Source organism: Monodelphis domestica, chromosome 2, assembly GCF_027887165.1.
Source record: "Monodelphis domestica isolate mMonDom1 chromosome 2, mMonDom1.pri, whole genome shotgun sequence".
Lineage (NCBI taxonomy): Eukaryota > Metazoa > Chordata > Mammalia > Didelphimorphia > Didelphidae > Monodelphis > Monodelphis domestica.
This window is the reverse complement of record NC_077228.1, coordinates 168,961,442-168,981,031: the sequence shown is the minus strand read 5'-3', so window position 1 is coordinate 168,981,031 and position 19,590 is coordinate 168,961,442. Positions and strand designations below refer to the sequence as shown.

Here is a 19,590-nt window from a genome sequence, read left to right as displayed (position 1 = left end):
CCTGACTCCAGACCCAGCACTCTGTCCATTGTGCCTTCTAGCTGCCCATGCAGTTGGTTATATCACCTCCCAAATACAGTAGACTAGACAGGGAATACTTTCCCCTCATTGTCATTATCATATTCTCTTCTATCACTTTTACTAAGCAACTTCTTTGAAGTTCTCATCATACAAATTTATCACCCAATGCTGATCCTGATGACTATTATCTCTAGACTTCTCACACATTTTTCTCCCTTCCTCCCTCAAAGAGTTCAGATTGTGACTGGGTCTTTTTATCCATCCCAGCTCCTGTTCTTTCTTTCAGGGGACTTTAACAGACATTGATTTATGGATACATCCTCAAATAACCCAATTATTCTGTACCTCTATTTCCCTAGTTCCTGTATCACACTCCTCTATGCTGTGTCAGTTACACACAAAGATGGTCATACCCTGGATCTTTCCACCACCCATAAATAATAAACATTTAAGTGCTTATTATGTGTGAGGGATAGTGCTAAGTCCTAAAGATAATGACAAAAGACATCCAAGGACCATAGAGTCTAGTGGAGGAGACAAAAGTATGAAGAAGATATATAGAGGACACATTGGAGATAATGAACAGAAGTAAGGTATTATCATTAAGGATGTATTGCAAAAGGTTTTGTGTGTGTGTAGGTGGGATTTTCTATGGGAGGGAAGGAAGGAAACCAGGGAAGTCAAGAGATAGAGATGAGGAGGGAGAGAATTATAGATATAGGGAGAGCCAGGGAAAAGGTCCAAAGTTGGAAGATGGATTGTCATGTGTGAGGAACAGCAATGAGATTAGTGCCACTAGATTAAAGAGTATGTGGGAATGAGTAAGGTGTAAGAAGAATGGGGAAGTGTGTGGGTTTGGGTGTGGGGGAGTGGTAGAGGGGCAAGTTATAAAAAGCTTCAAATGCCAGTTATAGGATTTTATATTTGACCCTGAAGGTGATAGGAAGTAACTGGAATTTATGGAATGATGGAGTGGGGGTGATGGGTAGTGTGATATGTATGGCTAGATCTGTTTTAGAAAGATAACTTTGACTGCTGAATGATGGACTGTAGTGAGGAGACTTGTGGAAGGGGAAACTAACCAGCAGGCAACTTTCATAGTTCAGGCATGAAGCCATGTTGAATGACAGTGTCAAAGGAAAGAAAGGATACCCATGAGGGATTTTACAAAAATAAAAATTGATAGGACTTGGCAGCAGATTGGATATGGGGATGAAAGTGAGATGATACCCTAGACTGAGAGCCTGGGGGACTGTGAGGATAATGACAAGTCTTTAATAGTAAAAGGGAAGTTAGTAGGAGGGGAAAAAAATTTCTTTTTTTTTAAGACATTGAGTTCAGTTTTGGACATGTTGAGTTTATGAGGTCTATGGGGCATTCAGTTCAAGATGTCCAGTAGGGAGTTGGAGATGTGAGACTGCAGGTCAACAAAGAGGCTAGAGCTGGCTAAGTAGATTTGAGAATGAGCATAGAGATAATTTAATTCATGGGAACTGAGATTACCAAGTGAAATAGTACAGAGGGCCTAGGATAGAGCTCTGTGTACTGTCTAAGGTTAGAAACATTCTTTTATTTTCTGAAATTCTATTATTGGGTCAATCTTTTATCAATCCTTCTTTTTCTGTACCTGCTAAACTCCATTCTTCATGGTTATCTCTATTTCCTCCTAAATTCTTTCAATAACAATCCTCTTTCACCCTCAATAGCTATATTCTCTTCTTTTCCTTTCTTGACCCCTTATTGAATCAACTTAGCATTATACTCTCTTCCACCCTCCATTTTCTTCTCCCTTTCTCTGATCATGCCTCAACCTCAGATAACTTCCATCATCTCCCTTGTACTCTCCTATTTATGTGCTACTAAAAGCAAGTTGGAGGAAATCAAGAAACTGCTAATTGGTCTAATAGGAATGTGTTATCTAATCTTAACTGGGCCTTCACCACAGCAAAGCAAACATGTTTCCCCTCAAGTCTCACACAGGGAGGGAGTGCCCTTCTTCAACTCTCAAAGCTGACGATGACTCATAATTAAAAAAAATTTTTTTTGAGAACAATTAATTGTTCTTTCTCCCCTCACCCCCCCTTCTTCCCATTTTACAACATTCAGACATTGAAGTGGCCCTTCTGACCAAAGCAAATTCCTTTTCAAGCATCCTTGAATCTGGGCCTTTTCCAATTTCTTTAGTCAATCACCACTTTCATCTCTACTCTCTTTAATCTTCAATCTCATCTACTGGCTCCTTTCCTGCTAACCTATAAACACCCCCAAGTCTCCATGATCCTTAAAAAAACTCAAGATCTTCCCCATTTGATAGTTACCCCTATCTCTCCTATATATTTCTCAGCTACTTGAAAAAGCCATCTACACTAAATGCTTCTACTTCGTTTTGTCTCTTACTCTTTGAAACTGTAGCTTGGCTTTCAACCTCACACAATTAAAATTCTGAAGTTACCAAATTACCCCTTAATTATCCCATCTAATAGCCTTTTCTCAATCCCAATTATCCGTGACCTCTTGCATCATTTTATGTTGTCACTTACTTTCTAGGTTTTCATGGACATGCTTATATGGGTGTTGTCCACAAGGTTCTATCCTGTGACCTTGTCTTTTTTTACTCTGTACTCACTTGGAAATCTGGAAGCTATGGTCCAGTGGATGCTAGGGCCAGGCTAGGCCTGGAATCCAATAGATTTAAATTCAATTCAAACCTTTGACACTAGCCATGTAACCTTGGACAAGTCACATGTTTTGTCTCAATTTCCTCAACTATAAAATGGGAATTATGACAGCACCTACCTCCCTGGGATATTTTGAGGAGCAAAAACCTAGCATAGTACCTGGCACATAGTTGGCACTATATAAATGTGGGCTATTATATCAGCTGCCACAGGTTTAATAATCATCTCTATGTAGATGGTTTCCAGATCTATGTATTTAGCCTTGTATCTCTGTGGAGTTAGTCACACTTTAAGTCTCTTCTAAATTTTGAAGTGGATTTCCTTAAGTCCTCAAACTCAACATGTATTCTTTTCTTCTAATTTCTTAATTCCTGTCAAGGGCATTGTCATCCCGGGCAACCAGGATCACAACCTAGGTCTCTCATCCTCAACTCCTTACCCCACAAGCCCATTGCCAAAATCTCATCATTTCTATCTTCACATCTATTGTCTCCAAAGCACTCCTGATTCCTTCCTAGCTTTCCAGTCTTATACCTTCCTTTCCTCCCTTTGTACTACAGTCTAGCTATACTGGCCTTCTAGTTGTGTTGGGAATCTAAACAATTCCCATGCCTTTGCACTGGCTGTCCCCCTGCCAGCATGACTCTGTCCCATTGCCTCTTAGATTCCTCCAAGACTCAGCTCAAATACTAACTTCTATTGGCCTTTCTCAGGCCCCTCTCAGCTTACTCCCATCCATTCAGGATCTTGTTGCTAGTTATATGTGTGTGGTCTCCATTCATACACTATATTCTTTTGAAGGTAGTAGTTGTCTTTGAATCTCAAGCTCTTAGCTGACACTGTGCTTATATGGAAAAGTCCTGTGAACAAAAAAGGACAAAAGTTAATGTACTAAAGCTTCCCAGGCTTTTATAGTCCCAGCTATATGTCACTAGACACTCAAATATGTGAAATCCCAACATGGAAACTCAGCAAACATTATTTAAAAGTATTTTATTTAACTTTTTAATTTCTGAGGTAAAATACTTTTTTCTTTCAACTTCCATAACAAAATACAGAGCTATCAGATACCCCTGGAAAAAAATATGTATATTATACATATATTTCTATAACATTACATCATATATATATAATATATATATGCAAAATTTTGAAGACTTTATAGAAAGTGGAACATCTAAAAGGCACTGCACAATGGAGTTAAGATTACTTACATTTTTATGTACATATACACAATTTATTCTGCTTAAGTGGATACACCTAACCAAGTCACCTTCCGAAAGTGAACATCCCATTCACAAATCCCTGCATCACAATTCTAATCAACTTAAAAGAATATACCTAAAGGTCAAAACAATTTTCAATTGGTAGTTTTCTTTTTTTTCAAAAAAGAAACTAAAACCAGAACAGTTTTTAAAACAATCAGATTAAAATGTTTTCTTTTTAAACCAAAAAGATAAAAATCAAAATAAACACTATGTAGAATTGGTAAGACAAAAGTTAAAGTTATTCTTGCTTATAAAAAGAACAGAACAAAACAAGAAAAGCCATTATGGAATAAATAAAAAAAAGGGATAACCAGCCATTGGACTCCACCTGCCGGGTGAGAAGTGAAACCTTGGCTATGGTTTTTGTTAATGCTTCTTAGGTTTTTCTTGGCCCACTGAAGATGAAACTAAGGTATGGTAACTCTGTGTGTTAATAGGATGGAGATGAGGGCGGAGTGGGCCTTGGTGAAGTATCTATATTTCACCCCTAACCCTCTTAACAACAACCAAAAAACAGTGAGCTATTTTATGAGGATGGATGCCATTAAGTCTCTTCTCTACAGGTTTTTTCCTAAGGCTATAAAAGCCAATTGCTCACAAGAACATACTCTTGATTTGTTAATACAGGTGGATGTTGAAATGTCAACAGATTTAAACTTGTCAAAGTTTAAACATTTGGCACAATGGAATTTGGAAAAAATTATAAAGTAACAAACAAACAAAAAACACCCTTGTTTTCATTTCTCCCTCCTCCACCTGCTGCTGCTAGACATTGATGTCACATCCCTGGCTGGGAGGAGTCCGGCTTATAACAGGTTAGGGCTGAAGTGCTGCAAAGAGGTTAGGAAAAGGAGGTTCAAAGTCCCCTCCAGCCCTAGCACCAAACACCACCTTCCTGAGGACCACTTCTAACATCAGTGACTTCAGCATTGCCTGACAACCTGAGTAAGCCCAAGTTTGGCTCTGAAAAAGGGACCTTCCTAATCCCAGCACGCAGTGCAATCAAGAAACTAACCAGCGGAATGGTGATCATAGAAAACAGATTAAACACCAAACATATTTATAAAGCCAAACAACAATTTTCATGGAGTTGAACATTTTTTTTTGAGTGTGTTTTTCAAGTGTGAAATCAGTGAATTTTTGTTGAAACAGAAGCAGCATCTAGGAATTCTGGCACTTGGGTTCTAGGGGGTTAAAGATATGCATTATGGATTTTTTTTAAAAGGCCTCGTGTTATCTATTCCTGAGTTCATACCGACACCTGGTGGCCCTCTCTCGGGGATGTGGATATGGGAAAGGGGGATGGCCAGACAGCCTCCAATATTTTGCCCCCTTTCCCTAGTCCTAAGCATGCTTTCCAAATTCAGAGGTAAGTCAAGGTGCTAAGAGAAGAAAAAACCCACAAAAGGTACCAAAGGCAACCTATGGGATGTCATTGCCAAGAACAAGGGTCCCCTTGCAGCCTGGCCAGGGCCTCTTTGATCAAGGCTCCTTCCTGAGGAGTGGGAAAGTTCAAGTCACTTACTGATCTTGATTCAGTTATCTGGGTGCATATAAAATCAAGATGGCTCACTGGGAGATGAATCAAGATGCTGACATTAATCTAAGCCACTTCTGGAAATCTTAAAATCCACACACCCACTTGCTCCAACCCTTTTCTTGGCCTCTCATATTTGCTACTCTCTAATAAAAAGGTTTTTTAAAAAAGAAAAAAAACCCTTAAACACATCATCATACTATATACAGCTAAGAGTGGTGTGGAACTGGGCTTCTCAGACCCCTATTGCCATCTTCTTTAACCATTTCTGTAACTCTGTCCCAAGTTTTTCTGATCTCATAGTAGTAGAATTTTAGTTAATCGACACAGCTACTAAATTTCCCCTTCCAGTCATCTGCTTTGCTTCCTGCTCCAGGCCTCATTTTCCTGGCTTAGCAGGGTATGGACTTATTTCTTTGGAGGAGCCACTGAAAATATTCTCCAGTGTGTGTGTGTGTGAAAACAAAAACAAAAACAACAAAACCCAACATACCATACTTCTCACTGGAATTTGGAATATAGGCTAGGCTAATCAATGAATCACAATGAGAACCAGAACTACCCTGGGTAATGGGCATATGGCAAATATTTTATAGTTATACTGGGACAGAAACTTTCTTATCACTACCAGGCCTTTTATTCTACTTGCCCTCTATGTTTCTTACTGTCTCTCCACCTCCTCTAGTCTCACCACATATCTACTCACACCCGTGTCAACTTTCTACATTTTAGAAGATAATTTTAGCTCTGTCCTTGCTTCTCATCATTCTACTCACCACCCTGCTACTCCCAACCCCAATAAAATATCAAAGATTGGGGTGGAAGGATAGAGAGGAGGAACTAAATCCTCACTTGCCAACTGGAAAACCTAACCAAGTCCCAACATTCCTGGGTTATTTGAAAAGTTGTCTGTGCCCTTCTACAGGTTGTGCTGACAGACCCGTATCTTATAAAGTGTATTAATAGTTAAGGCTTGACTTAAGAAAATATTAAGAGAACCAGATATGATGGAAAGACATTTTCAATAATGCTATCATGCTTCTAGTTGAACTCACAATCATACTTTGATTTAACTCCCTCAAATCACAACTAGAAAGGAAAATGAGGGTAATTCTTGTCTTTTGTTTCTTAAAGGCATCAGGTTACTTTCCTCCTGCCCTCTTCTTTCTTCCCTGAAAGAGAGTTTACAACTCCTCATGGCTTCTTTAATAGGTAGAGTAGGTGAAAAGTCCTAAAGAAACTAGCAGCCCTTCCAGAGGGCAGAGCTTCCTGACAATCACATAGCTGCTGCTGTTGCCCCCTCTGCCCTGCTCTAATCTGGCTTCACTTTTCAGGGTTTCCTGAAAACTTTGTTTAAAAAAGGAAAAAAATTCACACCTGACTCCCAAATAAGACTGAGATTTCTTGTCCCTCCCTTGAAATAATTAAAAATGGAAAAAAGTTTTTCCAGGCTAAATCGCAAGAATTAATGGTCTCATTGTTCCCACCCACAACCCCCTTCTGTATGTTTTCCTCTATACAAAAAGAGGAAAATTCATTAATGACTTCTCTATATAAATACAATAGAAAACAAAGTTGTTTGGGATCCGCAATAGTCACTATCAACATGACCAAGGTGTCTTGGTCTTTTGGGAGTTTCCTTGTCAAAAGTCCAAGTCTAACCAGGGGACAGAGGCTCCCTCTCCCTCCCCCATTTAACCCTCCCCAACCCAAACCCCAACTTAGCTTTTCACATCCTGCTAATTTACAACGAAAAGATACCCCTCCCCTACCCCAAAACATAAAAATACAAGAAGTCTATTCCCTAGAATGATCAAACCAGCTTAATTCCCTCCCTCCCTCCCTCCCCACCCCCCACTCTGCAACCTTGCTACATAAATACATGTTTTCAATTATAGTATAAACAGCTCCCAATTAATTTTCAATACTAAGCATCAGCAGCAGCCGCTGTGGCCACCCCCCTGGGTCCAGCAATGAGGGGTGGAGATCCAGAAAGATTCCAATGAATCTTGCCACTCTCACTCAGCTCTCTGGCTTCCCTATCACCATTCCATCTTCGCTTCAGCCGAAGCTTTGGGGGCATCAAGGCATCCTCTTTCTTTTCAGGGGCATTGGGCTCAACTACTGCCAGGGCATCCTTACCAGGCCTGTCCTCACAACCTTCACTCAACTCTGGGGTCTCTTCACCTGGACTGCTGAGGGGGACCAAGGGCCAGACTGGGGGTACAGCAGGGCGTGCAAAGAAGGCACCCTCCTCATCTATGGTCCCACTGGGCACAGAGCGCTCCTCTCGCTGATGCTCTTCCTTTTCTCTTAGTGGATGCTCGTGGTTCTCAGGCTCTCTGTCTGCAGTTTGTTGTTCCACCTTGATCCTTGGTGGGGTAGGGGGCATGGATGGAGTGACAGTAACTGCTGACTCTTCGTTGCTCTCTACTCTTTCTCGGTTCTTCCGCCCAGCTGGTGGTGGCTGGAGCTTAATGGGAAATTGGGCTGGCTCCTCTGGATGCATTTGGCACTGCAGGGGTGGGACCATGAGCCCAGGATAACGAGGAAAAGTCCGGGGACTTAGATGGTAGTTTAAAACTGAGCAGGCTTGTGAATGAAGGTAGTGTTTCATTTCATCAGGGTTAAAGGAGAAGCAGCTGCTACCAGTGAAGGGGCTTAGACCTGGGGATGGGCTGTAGGAAAAGAGGGTTGGAGTAAGGGACAGAGCTGGTGAGATGGGGACATTGAGGACACTTCCACGGCCTGGCAGTGGAGAAACAGCAAAAGGACTGTGAGGGTCAGGGTACATCCCAGGCCTAGTGAAAAGAGGGAGCATGATGTCTGGCTTGCGCTTCTGGTGGCTAATTCCTCCACTAGTGACTGAATTCCGAGAAGTCATGAGATCCACACCCCTGCGCCAGTCAGTGGAACTGTCCTCCAACTCTGAAATATCTGCTTTTCGTTCACTGCCATCATTCAAAGATTCTTGCCCAGAAGTAGCTAGAGAGCTTGTAGAGAATCGGCCTGGCTGCACGTCACTGGTGGGAGAATGGCTGTCCAGAGGGGGAAAGTGGAACCGTGAGGAGGCTGTCGGCACTGGAGGGGCACTCTGAGGAACTACTCCTAGAAAGGGGGAAGAAAAAATAAAAAAAAAGGAGCCTTGTCAATTAACTGCATCACTATTTGCTTACGCTTTATTATATCCAAAATGTCAAAAAGAATCATAGCTGGGATTAAATGTCATAGACCCCACATTTTCTTACTATTTGCTCTACTAGGTAATTCATTGCAGAGAGAGCTCTTTTCCCACCCCATCCATAACTCAAATAAAGAATCCGGCCTGTAATTAAGGTTAAATTAGGGTTGTATTACTGGCCCTTCCTCACCAAATCCAGTGAGGGTGCAAAGACTTTGCCTGCAACCCTAAAGAGATGCTAAAGGTGTCCCAACACAGCTATGCACCCAGTTCTTTTTCTTGTGATTATTTCAGCTTTTAAGGGTATAGAAACACTGTCTCTGAAGAGTACTTCAAAGAACCACATGCTCTTCTATTCACCCATGGGTGGGGTATTTAAACAAGACCACATTTTCAAGAGAATGGACAAAGTGACCTGGAGGAAGCGTGTCCAGGCTCACTAACGTAAGATCTTTTAAAGCTCATGAGCTCAGAGCGATCACATGAATTCAATAGTAATTCCATTGTGGATATTTTCAATATCTACAATTCTGATAATATGCCAATTACTCCTCTAGCAAGTTCTATATGGCAATCACCATTTCTGGGCATGTTCTACAGAAGATGGAAGATCTAGCACCTACTCACTCCCACTTAAGACCCACAACTGTACATCAATTTCTCGGTACACTAAATTTCCTAGCATAAAAATCAAAGGGGAAGGAAAAAGTTCTTCAAGGATGGGTCAGTAGTCCTAAAGCTACTAAGGAGTGTGGTGCTACCAAAGACCCTGAGTATCACTGAAACCTCAACTAGCCTGGAAGCAGTGAGGAAAAAAGTGAGATGAATGAGAGAATAGTTATGCCTGGCAACAACTCATATTTACACAGGACTTTAATATTTAAAAAAAGACTGGCTTTACACAAGTATGCCTTGAAGAACTTTTTCCTTCTCCTTTGATTTTTATGAAAGGAAATCTGAGTTTCAGAGTTTAAATAGTTTGTTAATAGCCACAGAACTAATAGGCATCAGAGGTAATAATGGTAGACCAAATAGAATCATATAGATACCTTTCATTAACCAAGAGGCACCCAGCTCCTGTATGATGGTCACCACTTAACTCAACAGCCTCCTAATTGGTCTCTTGGCCTCAAAATTTCTCCCTTCTTCAATCTATCCTCCACATATCAGCCAAATTAATCCTTCTAAAGCCCAGGTCTCATCACATTGTGCCCTTGCTAGAAAGCCCTCAGTAGCACCCTGTAGAATAAAAAACAGATTCCTCAACTTGGCACTTGAAGACCATAACAATCTTGCTTCTGGCTTTTCTAGTGTGCTCCACATTCCAGCCAAACTGATTATATGCTGTAGAATATTTAACATTCTATCTCCAACTTCAGTGTTTGGAGTGCTCTCTTTTCCTGTTCTCTTCTGCCTAGAATTTAGCTTTCTTTACGGTTCAGTTCAGGTGTTATCTCCTTAGTAAAGCCTTTTTGGACCTCCCAACCAGTGCCCTCTCTCAACCCAAATGACCTTTTATTTACTTATCTGTATATGGGCTCCATAGAGCCCCAGCAGAATATAAACTTCTTGAAGGAGGTTACTGTCACATTGTCACTATGTGCCCAGTGAAACCTTTTTTCCTCCTGATCCAAACCCATGTTTGGAATTTGGACCTAAGTAGGAAACGTATGGTAGGGAAATAATGCAGATCAACGAATGGAATTTTAAGAGAATGGGGCACTAAGAAGTTAAATGACTTGTTTGTGTCAAGGTCACCCATGCCAATAAGCATTGTCACATACTAAGAGTCAAAATAAGTCCTAAATACAGGTCTTCCTGACTCAATACTGGTCCTCTACTATATCAAATTGCCTTCTGTCTCACCCTGAGTAGGCATTAAGTCTAACATGGAAATAAGATCTCAGAGAAATTATACATGAAAATGGGGAATGTAAGTAAACACTATAGTTTTAGAGGAAAATCTTATTCCATGAAAGTTTTCCCCTTCAACTGTAGGAAATGATCTCTTCCTATGAATTCATAGCATATTTTGTGTTCTTATAAGTTTTACATTGTATCCTGGTTACTTATATACATGTAAACAATTCCAGTAATTGATAACATTTTTCTTTAAAAAAACAAAATAAAACAAAACAACTACCATCTTACTTTCTGTCTTAGTGTCAATTCTAAGACAGACTAGCAATCAGGGTTAAAAGACTTGCCCAAGCTTATAGTTAGGAAGTGTCTGAGGCTAGATTTGAACAGACATCCTTCCAACCCTAGGTCTGGCTCTGTATCCACTGTGCTATCTAGTTGTCCCAATTAATAACTTCTCAAGGAGAGACCATGTTTTTATACAGTTCTATTACCTCTTAGAGTGCCTAGTTTGGTGCCCTGCATAGCGAACAAGATACCTTCATTTAGCAGGTATTTAAATATTTCTTCAGTGAATGAAGCCCTACTAATTATTATCAGTGCTTTTGGTAACCTTCTAGGAAGGTATGATCACTGCATATTCAATTTTAATCATTTCTCTACTTGGCATCCTGCTTAGTAGTTAATTCAATAAAAGTCCTATCCTATTTTAATAACCTTTAAAGTACTGTCAACTCTGGGGGGTGGGGGCATCTACTAAATCAGAAGCTCTTTGAGGTTCAAAATTTTTTTACTTACTGTTGTACTCCTTCTCTCTTCCCCACCTGCCCTAATGATCTGCACAACTGCTGAACTGATCTGTAATAAACCTTACCTATACTTATGTTTCTAAGCAATTTTTGTTTACCTAACTTACTTCACCGTAAAATGCCCAAAGGCACAATTTTTCCTTTGTGTCAACTCTGAGGTTAATAACCAGATTTGATTTAGGGGTTGGAGAACAAGAAGCCAGGCCAGGTGACAGTACAACCATATGGCTGAATCTGACAATTCTTCACTTAGGGACTATGGCTGAAAGGATAAAGACCTGGGGGTTCATGTTCATTACCCAGGTTTGATATAGAGAAGACACTGAAAGATGGTAGGGAGAACCTTCTTGATACCTTGAGCTCAGCACCCCAGGATTTCTCTTCCCTCAAGGAGGAGAACACATAGAAGCCATAGAGAATTCTAAGACTGTCAAGCTGAAAGGCATCTTACAGAACACAATCCTAAGCCTCAAATTTGAAGAAATAACTTAAGGCTTAGCAATAGTTTAGCACAGTGCCTGGCACGTAGTAGGTACTTAATGTTTATTGACTGATTTGCCTACAGTCAACAATTCAATAAACATTCATTATTGTGCAGAGTACTGAGTTAGGTAGAAGTTTGTGGCAGAGAACAGGCTACAACCCACGTTTCTGGATTTCCAATTAGGTACTCTTCAAACTTCCTCCCAACCTTGGAAAACACAATCACAAAAAGGCAGCTCATTGCCTGTTACATGATATAAGGTCCAGATATGGCATATGAGCAATTTCTATACAAAACTGACTTATGTACAGAATAGCTGTTCATGCTCAGCTTCCAGAAGCAATCAGGCATCATGCCTAAATAAAAGTCTTGTTTTGTTTCTGATTTGCTTGTGACATTTTGGTTAAGATCTGAAAGGGTTTTTGTTGGTGGGAAACCTTCATACAACTTGAATCAGGCAGGGCTAGAAATCGGCAGGAATGCCAGTCTACTGGCTAGGGAAGACTATTATTACTCCTTTCCCAGTGCTGAAAATATGCAGGTTGCCCCTAAGCCACTGGGTGAATTCCCTGTTGCCCTATGGGGAGAGTCCAACTCTTTGATACAGGTTGTTGCCTGTACACTTAGCTTCAAAATAGAAAGTGGTCTAATCTTGAACAGGTTTGAGGGAAATGGAGATTTGGGAAGAGATTGACTTTGAGGTTGCTGGTGTGATTCTTTGTCCAGTGAGATCCAATCCCCTTCCCCACCCAAACCAGGTGCATAAGGGAGGGACTAGAGTGAGAAATAGAGGAAACAAGATTCCAGTGGCCAAAACAGGTTTGATTTCCTAACGCCTCTCCCCCAGGCATAAGGAAAGAAAACAGGTTGTAATTAGAGAGATGCATTCCAATACCAACTTTTTTTTTTAAATGCATGCCCCAGGGACAGGAGGGAGTGGCTAGCAAAGGGGAGATGGAACAGTAATGATAGCAGCGTCAGGCTAAAACTGCCCTAACTTGTTGGGTGTAGTAATTACAGATCTGCAATGGATCTTGGCATTCTATTCTCTCTCAGCCACTCCCCAGTTCCAATTTTTCAGCTCTAGAACAAACTTTACTCTGGGAAGTTGTATTACCTTCATAATCAGCTTTCTTTAACATTGGCACCCAGGGCAACAAAGTTGGAAGTTGATAGAAATGTCCAGAAACTGTTTAATTGCAATTTAATTTGTGGGATAGTGGTGCTATTTTCATCTTTGGGGAAGAGTGAAAAGCCTTTCAGTTTTCAGCTCTTGGTTCTGCCAGATATACAGAGGAATAGGGCCTCTGAGCTGTGCCAAGCCAGGTCCCCATGGACAGTTGTTACCTGGGCTGCTCTGAAGGGAAACTACCAAAGGCTATGTGTATCCTGGGGGCCCTGGGGAAAGAAAAGCCATAGAACCCAACAGCCCAGGCCACCAGGCTTTCAGACTCTACTCCCCTCCCCTCCCCCCCTCCAAAGACTCTGCTTTTCACTGCAAACATGATTGAGGCCACTGTGGTTTTGATTGTATTCACTTGATAAGGTAACTTGGTAGTTTCATAGAAAATCGGAAGTGTTTAAAGACTCCAGTTGCTATTCGGGAGTTTTAAAAAAGCTCTACAGTCTGTACTTTAAAAATTAACACAAATTTAGGAATCATTTCTCCGAGAACATAGAACCAGATCTTTAGGAGATAAGATTTAAACATTGTAAGGGAACCATCTAAAAATAAAAAGCAGTCTGGTCAATCATATCAATGTTAGTATCATGTACTATCAAAATTAAAGATACATTTGACTTTTCTATTATCAGTAACAGCTGTGGGATGTGTCAAAACAAAAAGTTAGCAATAACTTAAATTCCCAAAGCTGACATATAGAAACATTACGAAGAATATGTTGGAAGTTCTAAGTGTCCACTGCTTTTAAGTTTCCCTTAGAAGAACTAGAATTAGGGGAGAGCTAGGTAGCTCAGTGGATTGAGCCAGGTCTGGAGACAGGTTCAAATCTCAGACACTCCCTGGCTGCATAACCCATAACTCTGGGCAAGTCATTTAACCTCCATTGCCTAGTCCTTACTGATTCTTCTGTCTTGGAACCAATACAAGGTATGGATTCTAAGACGGAAGGTTAGGGCTTAAAAAAAAAAAAAGCGCTAGTATCAGACTTAGATTTCATTTTAGCTTATTTTTTTCTCCACCCAAAGAGTCGGTGCTCACCATTGGGCCGAATATTGATGAATGGATAGTTGGGCATCACCAGCTTGTTGAAGTTAAACTTATAGGTAAACCTTTTGCCTTTTGTTTTATGAAGGATCCTCTTGTTGTAATAGTATCTGTCAAAACACAAATATGCATATTAATGCATCTTCTAGCTCCCCCAAACTTATGTTAAAAATCCCTGGTAATCAAATGAAAGGCTCAAGTAATTTCAGATCCTTTCCTGTGGGGGGGGGGGGGGGGTTGGGAAGGCAGTCTTTGTCCCTCAACCATAACCCCCCTACCCCAGCCACTTTTCCCCATCTCCCCAGCCACAGCTCTATACCCAGTTTCCTTCCTGTTTCCTCTTCGGTCAGAAGACCATGTTATACACATACACTATCTCTTTTTGTCTGCCTTGCCCAGGTGGGGGCAGACAACCTGTGACACAGAGACCCACAGTGTGGTTAGTTGGGAGGCTTTATGCCTATAACTTGGGAAGAGGAATGCAGGATTGTTTTATAGTGACAGGTCAAACAATGGTACACCCTCATCTGGAAAATAGCAGCAAGCTTGGGCTGCCTCAACCTCAAAGATTCAAAGGGATTTGTAGAATTCAGACAAAGCTGCCAGATAAACTTGTGGGTTCAGGGTCAACAAAGGTGAAGGAGGAGGACTAGAGGAGGACTTTAAAGAGTGACTGGTACCTTCAAGTCACTTGGATAGTACCAAACAAGCCACAAATGGCCCTTTAGACCCTGAGGGATAAAAGGTCTCTGAAACTGAGAGTGACAAGAACAAAGTGCATAAGGAGGAAGTTCACACAGATCAACCTCTGGACTTCCTGGAAGGTTACAACCAAACAACCTATGGACTAACAAGGCCAAAAAAATGTTGTTCTTGGATAGCTGTCAGTCACAGCACAAGATAACCAGATCAGCCCTCTTTGCCCTTCTTAGCCTCCTTCTGAGAGGTCAGGAAGAGAAGAACAGATAGGCACACTACCAAAACACTTTATACAGGGCTAAGTAATCCCTAGGATTATAAATGAACTCCACTTCTTATTATCACCACACCCTCTCGCCCACTGGGGAGAACTGGTTGCCTGTCAGGACCCAGAGCCAACCATTTTGGAATTTCCTCCTACAGATACCCACAGATATGCTTTCTCCTCCAGCACCTTCACTACTTACATTCAGGTGTTCTTAGGTTCCCTCTCTGAAGTCATGAAGGAATTTATCTACCCAGTTGTTTGTTACTTACTATTCCACAAGTCTCCCAAATTGTTTGATCTCCAGTTAACCCAAAGCATCACAGTTACAGGTCATTCCCCCTTTCCTCACCTGAGGGCTCGGCTTAGCTTGTCATAGTTCATCTGGGGTTTGCATTTTCTTCGGCCCCAGAGACGAGCCACTTCATCTGGGTCCTTGATGACAAACTCCCCATACTCTCCCTGCTGCCAGGCAATGACATGGCGGAACTCCTCTTTCTGAAGTAGCTCCAAGATGAAATGCCACAGCTGGATCTGCCGGGAGCCTGGGGATGACTCCGTTTTGTAGGCCCAGTCAGGGAACTGGTAGCCTTAAGACCAGAGGAAAAGAAAAGGATAAGACTGAAGTTGAGAGCTATTTAAATATCAGTGTCCCTACCCACTTTACATTCCACAGATCAGGATGCTAAAGTGCTGAGCAAACATACCTTAAACACCTTTTCAGACAACTGGGACTAGTCCATTAGGGAATAAGAAGGGACAGAGAAGTTACATGTCCTTATTACAATCACTAATTCCTGGAAAAACTGGCAGCCAAACACAGGTGTCCTAATTATCCATCCTTTCTATGTTACAAAGTCCTATGTCTACATTATGTGAAGGCATTAAAGTTCTAAAAGAATTAAAGGGACATGGAATGAACATCCCAGAAATAATGGAATATTTTCTAAAAAAGATACTAACATTGGAATTGTGGCTCTAAGAGGAAAAAGTTTCTACAGTCTAGGACAAGGGTGTGGTGAACAGACATGTTAAACACACATCCATAGGAAACAAGCCTACAACTGTCCTAGCAGCAACCACCCAGCCAAGAGGCTGTCAGTCACGGTTTGGCACTTGGTGTGGACAGAGCCCAAGTGGAGAAAACGGGAAACCACCAAGTGACATTCCCAATATACTAGAAAAGGCTCACCTCCACCTCCTTCTGGCTTTTCCACAATGCTGCAGCCCGCTTTCATTTTCTCCCTCCTGCTGACTGTTAAAAGAGACACAAGCCACAATTACTTTAAGAAGCTATTATCTTGCCTAGGATTATTTGCGTATTTTCTTCCAGCTCTCCTCTTCCCCATCTTTTCTGCTCCCAGCATTAGCAAGACTCCTTCCTCCAAACTTGTCACTTCCAAACTGTTAATCCCCAAGTCTCCAAATGATGGTCCCTAGGTCATCAGCTTCAAGAGCCATAATTATCTCTCACCTGACTTTAAACCACAAAGTGTAAACACTGTCTTTAATATTTGCTTTCTTCCTCCTGAACAGCCCTTCAAAAGTAGAAAGGGAAGGCTAGAGTGAGACGGGTCCAAAAAGGCAGCCAAAACAAGTCAAACAGTTTGTCTTCTATTACTAGACAGATCCAGATGCCAAGATACACAAGCCTGAGCTCACCAGATGTACCAGTTTAAGGAAAGGAAAAAAAAAACCCAAACCCTTTTTATTCCTACTCAAGAATGCACATCTGATTTTGATTTCTTCAGCTGGATTATGTGAGCATGGGGAAGGAGAAGAACTTCTAGCCAGAAAGAGCCCCCTCCCTCTCAGAAAAAATACCCTGGGATACAGGAAGTAAACACACCACACCATACAGTCACTGTACACCAGGAAAAAAAGATATATACACACACCAAGATTTGGAGATAGAATCTAAATAGTTCTACAATTTCTACCTTTAGTATGAAGATGGGAAAAAGGGCCATCTCCCATCATCTACTCTTCAAAGGATGTGTTACTGAATTCATTTGGCTCCTCAAGGACATTTCCTATTGCTTTAGTTTACATACCACTCTTTTCTTACCTCTCCGGAGGAAGGAGAGAAAGTGGGGAGGCAGAGGCAGAAGAAAGTGTTTTCTCTTTAGGAAATCCATTTCTTACTGTCCCTCAAGTGTGAGTCAACGCCAGTACCAATCCCAGCACACTTATTATCAATAATACACAGCACAGGCTGAAGCCTAGTGAAAATATAAGTGTCTTGGTGCCGGCGGGATGGGGGGAGGGGGAGGATGACTGGGCGTGGAAATCCTAATCAGAGACATTTTAAGACGACTTCCCAAACCGAAGTTCTCAAGAACAGGTGACTTTCAATATTCTCTTCCACACATTTTAAAACTGCCAGAATCACTACGCGATAGAGGATAGCAGTCTGGAGAATACAGGACAGAAAAAGGACTGCCTTTTACACACATATACACAAACACACAACCATCCTCCGGCAGCACCCCTCCCCCTTCATCTCGATGACATCGGTTGAAGAAAAAAGTAATTTTCCCAAGCCTTCCGGCAAGCTTCCCAGAACAACTCAACCTCTCCCTAGCTCGTCTCAAGACCCTTTAACTGGCCTAGGAATATTTTCGACTATCGCCATAATTGAGACCACGATTCACCAAAGATCTGCCCAGAAAGTCCCCTTACCTGCCAACTCAATCCCTCCCCCTCATTCCAACGCATACCTTCTACAACTACTCAGACCTCCATCTCTAACTTCCAAACTTCCTGAACAGCCCTCTGAAGCTTGAGCTGCCCTCTTCCCCAGCTAGCTGTCCTCAGCCTTCGAGGACTCCCAGGGTGGGGGCTGACAGGACCGCGCCACTCCCCTCCCCCACCCCCCAGACCCTGGGTTCCCTGCTCCCGAGCCGCCTCCTCTGCAGGACAGGGCGCAGTCTCCGACCCCCGATTCAGCCCGTGGGGGCCCCCGCTGCGTCCTGTGTTCGCCACCCGGGCCCCACACCACTCTCGGAGCTTCCGAGCCCGCGCGGGGTGAGGCCCTGCTGCTCACGGGGGGCGGCCTCGACTCTGGACCGAGGACGGCAGGCACAGAGGAAGGCGGTGATCCGGTAAGTAGCGGAGAGGGCGTCTCGGTTCAGGGGGTAGCAGGTGTGGCAGAACCTGGGAGGTGGCTGCTGTTGGGAGGCAGGGCCCTCAATCGCGGCTGGGACTCACCTCACTCCTCCGCGGTCCGTCTCGGTCCCGTCTCCTCGGCGGCGTCTCCGGCTCCTCCTCATCCACCCCAGCAGGAAGTGACCTTCTTGGAGGGTTCGTCACTTCCGTCCCCTAGCCAGGAAAGAAGGGAGGAGGAAAGCCGGAGAGCGGAGGCAAGCCCCTCCCACCTCCCTTCACAGCCTTTTGCTACAGTCCCTTTCCCTGGGCACCCCCTCCACCTCCAACCCCCTCCTTAACCTCCGCCCCGTCTCGCTTTCCTTTCTCTTCTCCGCAGACAGCGACTTCCGCCCACACTCCGCCTCTTCCTCGCCGTCCAACCTCGCGCTTCCGCCCCAGCCCGAGTGCCATGCGTCACGGTGCGGGGGCACGTTACGCACGCCTTAGGGGGCTGGAGAGACTAGAGGCAGACATCGGGCGGGGCGAGAGGCTGGAGAGGCTCAGCGGGGCTCCCAGGGGAGTGACGTAGCTTGCGGGGAGGGGTCTTTACGCCTTGTCCTCGCGCGCCAGGCCTGCGCTGGTGCGAACGATTATGTGGGGGTGGGGGTGGGGCTTGAAGGAGAAAGGGAAGGGGGCGGTGTCTCCGAAGTCTTGGAATTGGAAAGGGGTCCCAAAGAAAGAAGGGAAGGAGAACCTGTACTCTAACCCAAGCCTCCTGGAAAGTGACTTCCAGACTTTACAGGACTCTAGATCTTCAGAAGGCGATTCCCTAGATCTTACAAGGTTCCAAACCCTTGGAAAAAGACCCTCAAACCTCACAGGGCTTCAGATCCCTTCCTATGCCCCGAAACAAGGGCTCACCTAAATCCCCTCAGACGGGAAGGAAGCTTTTTTCCCCCCCTTCCCTCCCCCCGCCTTTCCCCTTCTCGCCCCCTCCGTCCTTTCACTTTTGCGGTCCGCATAATCAGAAAACAATTTGTACTGACCAGGTGTAATTGATAAATCTTGTTTCCTAAACCAATCAGGAGCGCCCTCTCCTTTCTCTTTCCATTTCCCTTTTCTAAACTATGAAGGGAAAGCCTTAGGCTTGTCTCTTAAAGGACTCTCGGCATGGTTCTTTATAATTAGAAAACAAACCTGCCTTTTGTTAGCCCCTACTAAAAAAAACACATGGAGTGTCATTGTTGCACAGAGGTGCGGGACTCATTTGAACAGGGTTGAGAATATACACTTCTCCCTAAATCCCCTAGAGAGATGCGTTTCGTGTCTACTTTTTTTATGTGTATTTGGAGTACTTTCCTATTTAATGTAATTAAATTAACTGCGTTTATTAAGCCTCTTAAAGGGATAAAAGAAAGTTTAAAAAAAAACTGACCCCAAGGAGCTTACATTCAAATGTAGGAGACAACCGGCA

The 19,590-nt window shown here is 42.9% G+C and overlaps 1 protein-coding gene across 2 annotated transcripts; it reads right to left on the bottom strand.

Annotated features, from left to right (window-relative positions):
* Window positions 1-3,675: 3,675 nt before the first annotated feature.
* On the bottom strand, window positions 3,676-18,617 carry LOC100024070 (ETS variant transcription factor 3). Of its 2 annotated transcripts, XM_003340221.4 has the most exons (5): window positions 18,240-18,617; window positions 16,222-16,284; window positions 15,382-15,619; window positions 14,060-14,175; window positions 3,676-8,612 (listed from the first exon to the last, which is right to left on the bottom strand). In XM_003340221.4, the coding sequence occupies exons 2-5, from the start codon at window positions 16,265-16,267 to the stop codon at window positions 7,432-7,434; spliced, it is 1,581 nt and encodes a 526-aa protein (XP_003340269.3). In that variant the 5' UTR covers window positions 16,268-16,284; window positions 18,240-18,617; the 3' UTR covers window positions 3,676-7,431. The 2 variants fall into 2 exon arrangements, with proteins under 2 accessions (XP_003340269.3, XP_056672190.1); XM_056816212.1 differs by lacking the exon at window positions 16,222-16,284 and having other exon boundaries at window positions 18,240-18,452.
* Window positions 18,618-19,590: the final 973 nt, after the last annotated feature.

Coding starts and splice junctions, on each gene's coding strand:
- LOC100024070 (XM_003340221.4), bottom strand. CDS start 16,267: ATGAAAGCGGGCTGCAGCATTGTGGAAAAGCCAGAAGGAGGTGGAG. Junction 15,620..16,221: donor AAAGCCAGAAGGAGGTGGAG/GTGAGCCTTTTC, acceptor TCTGGTCTTAAG/GCTACCAGTTCCCTGACTGG. Junction 14,176..15,381: donor AAGCTAAGCCGAGCCCTCAG/GTGAGGAAAGGG, acceptor GTGTTTTGACAG/ATACTATTACAACAAGAGGA.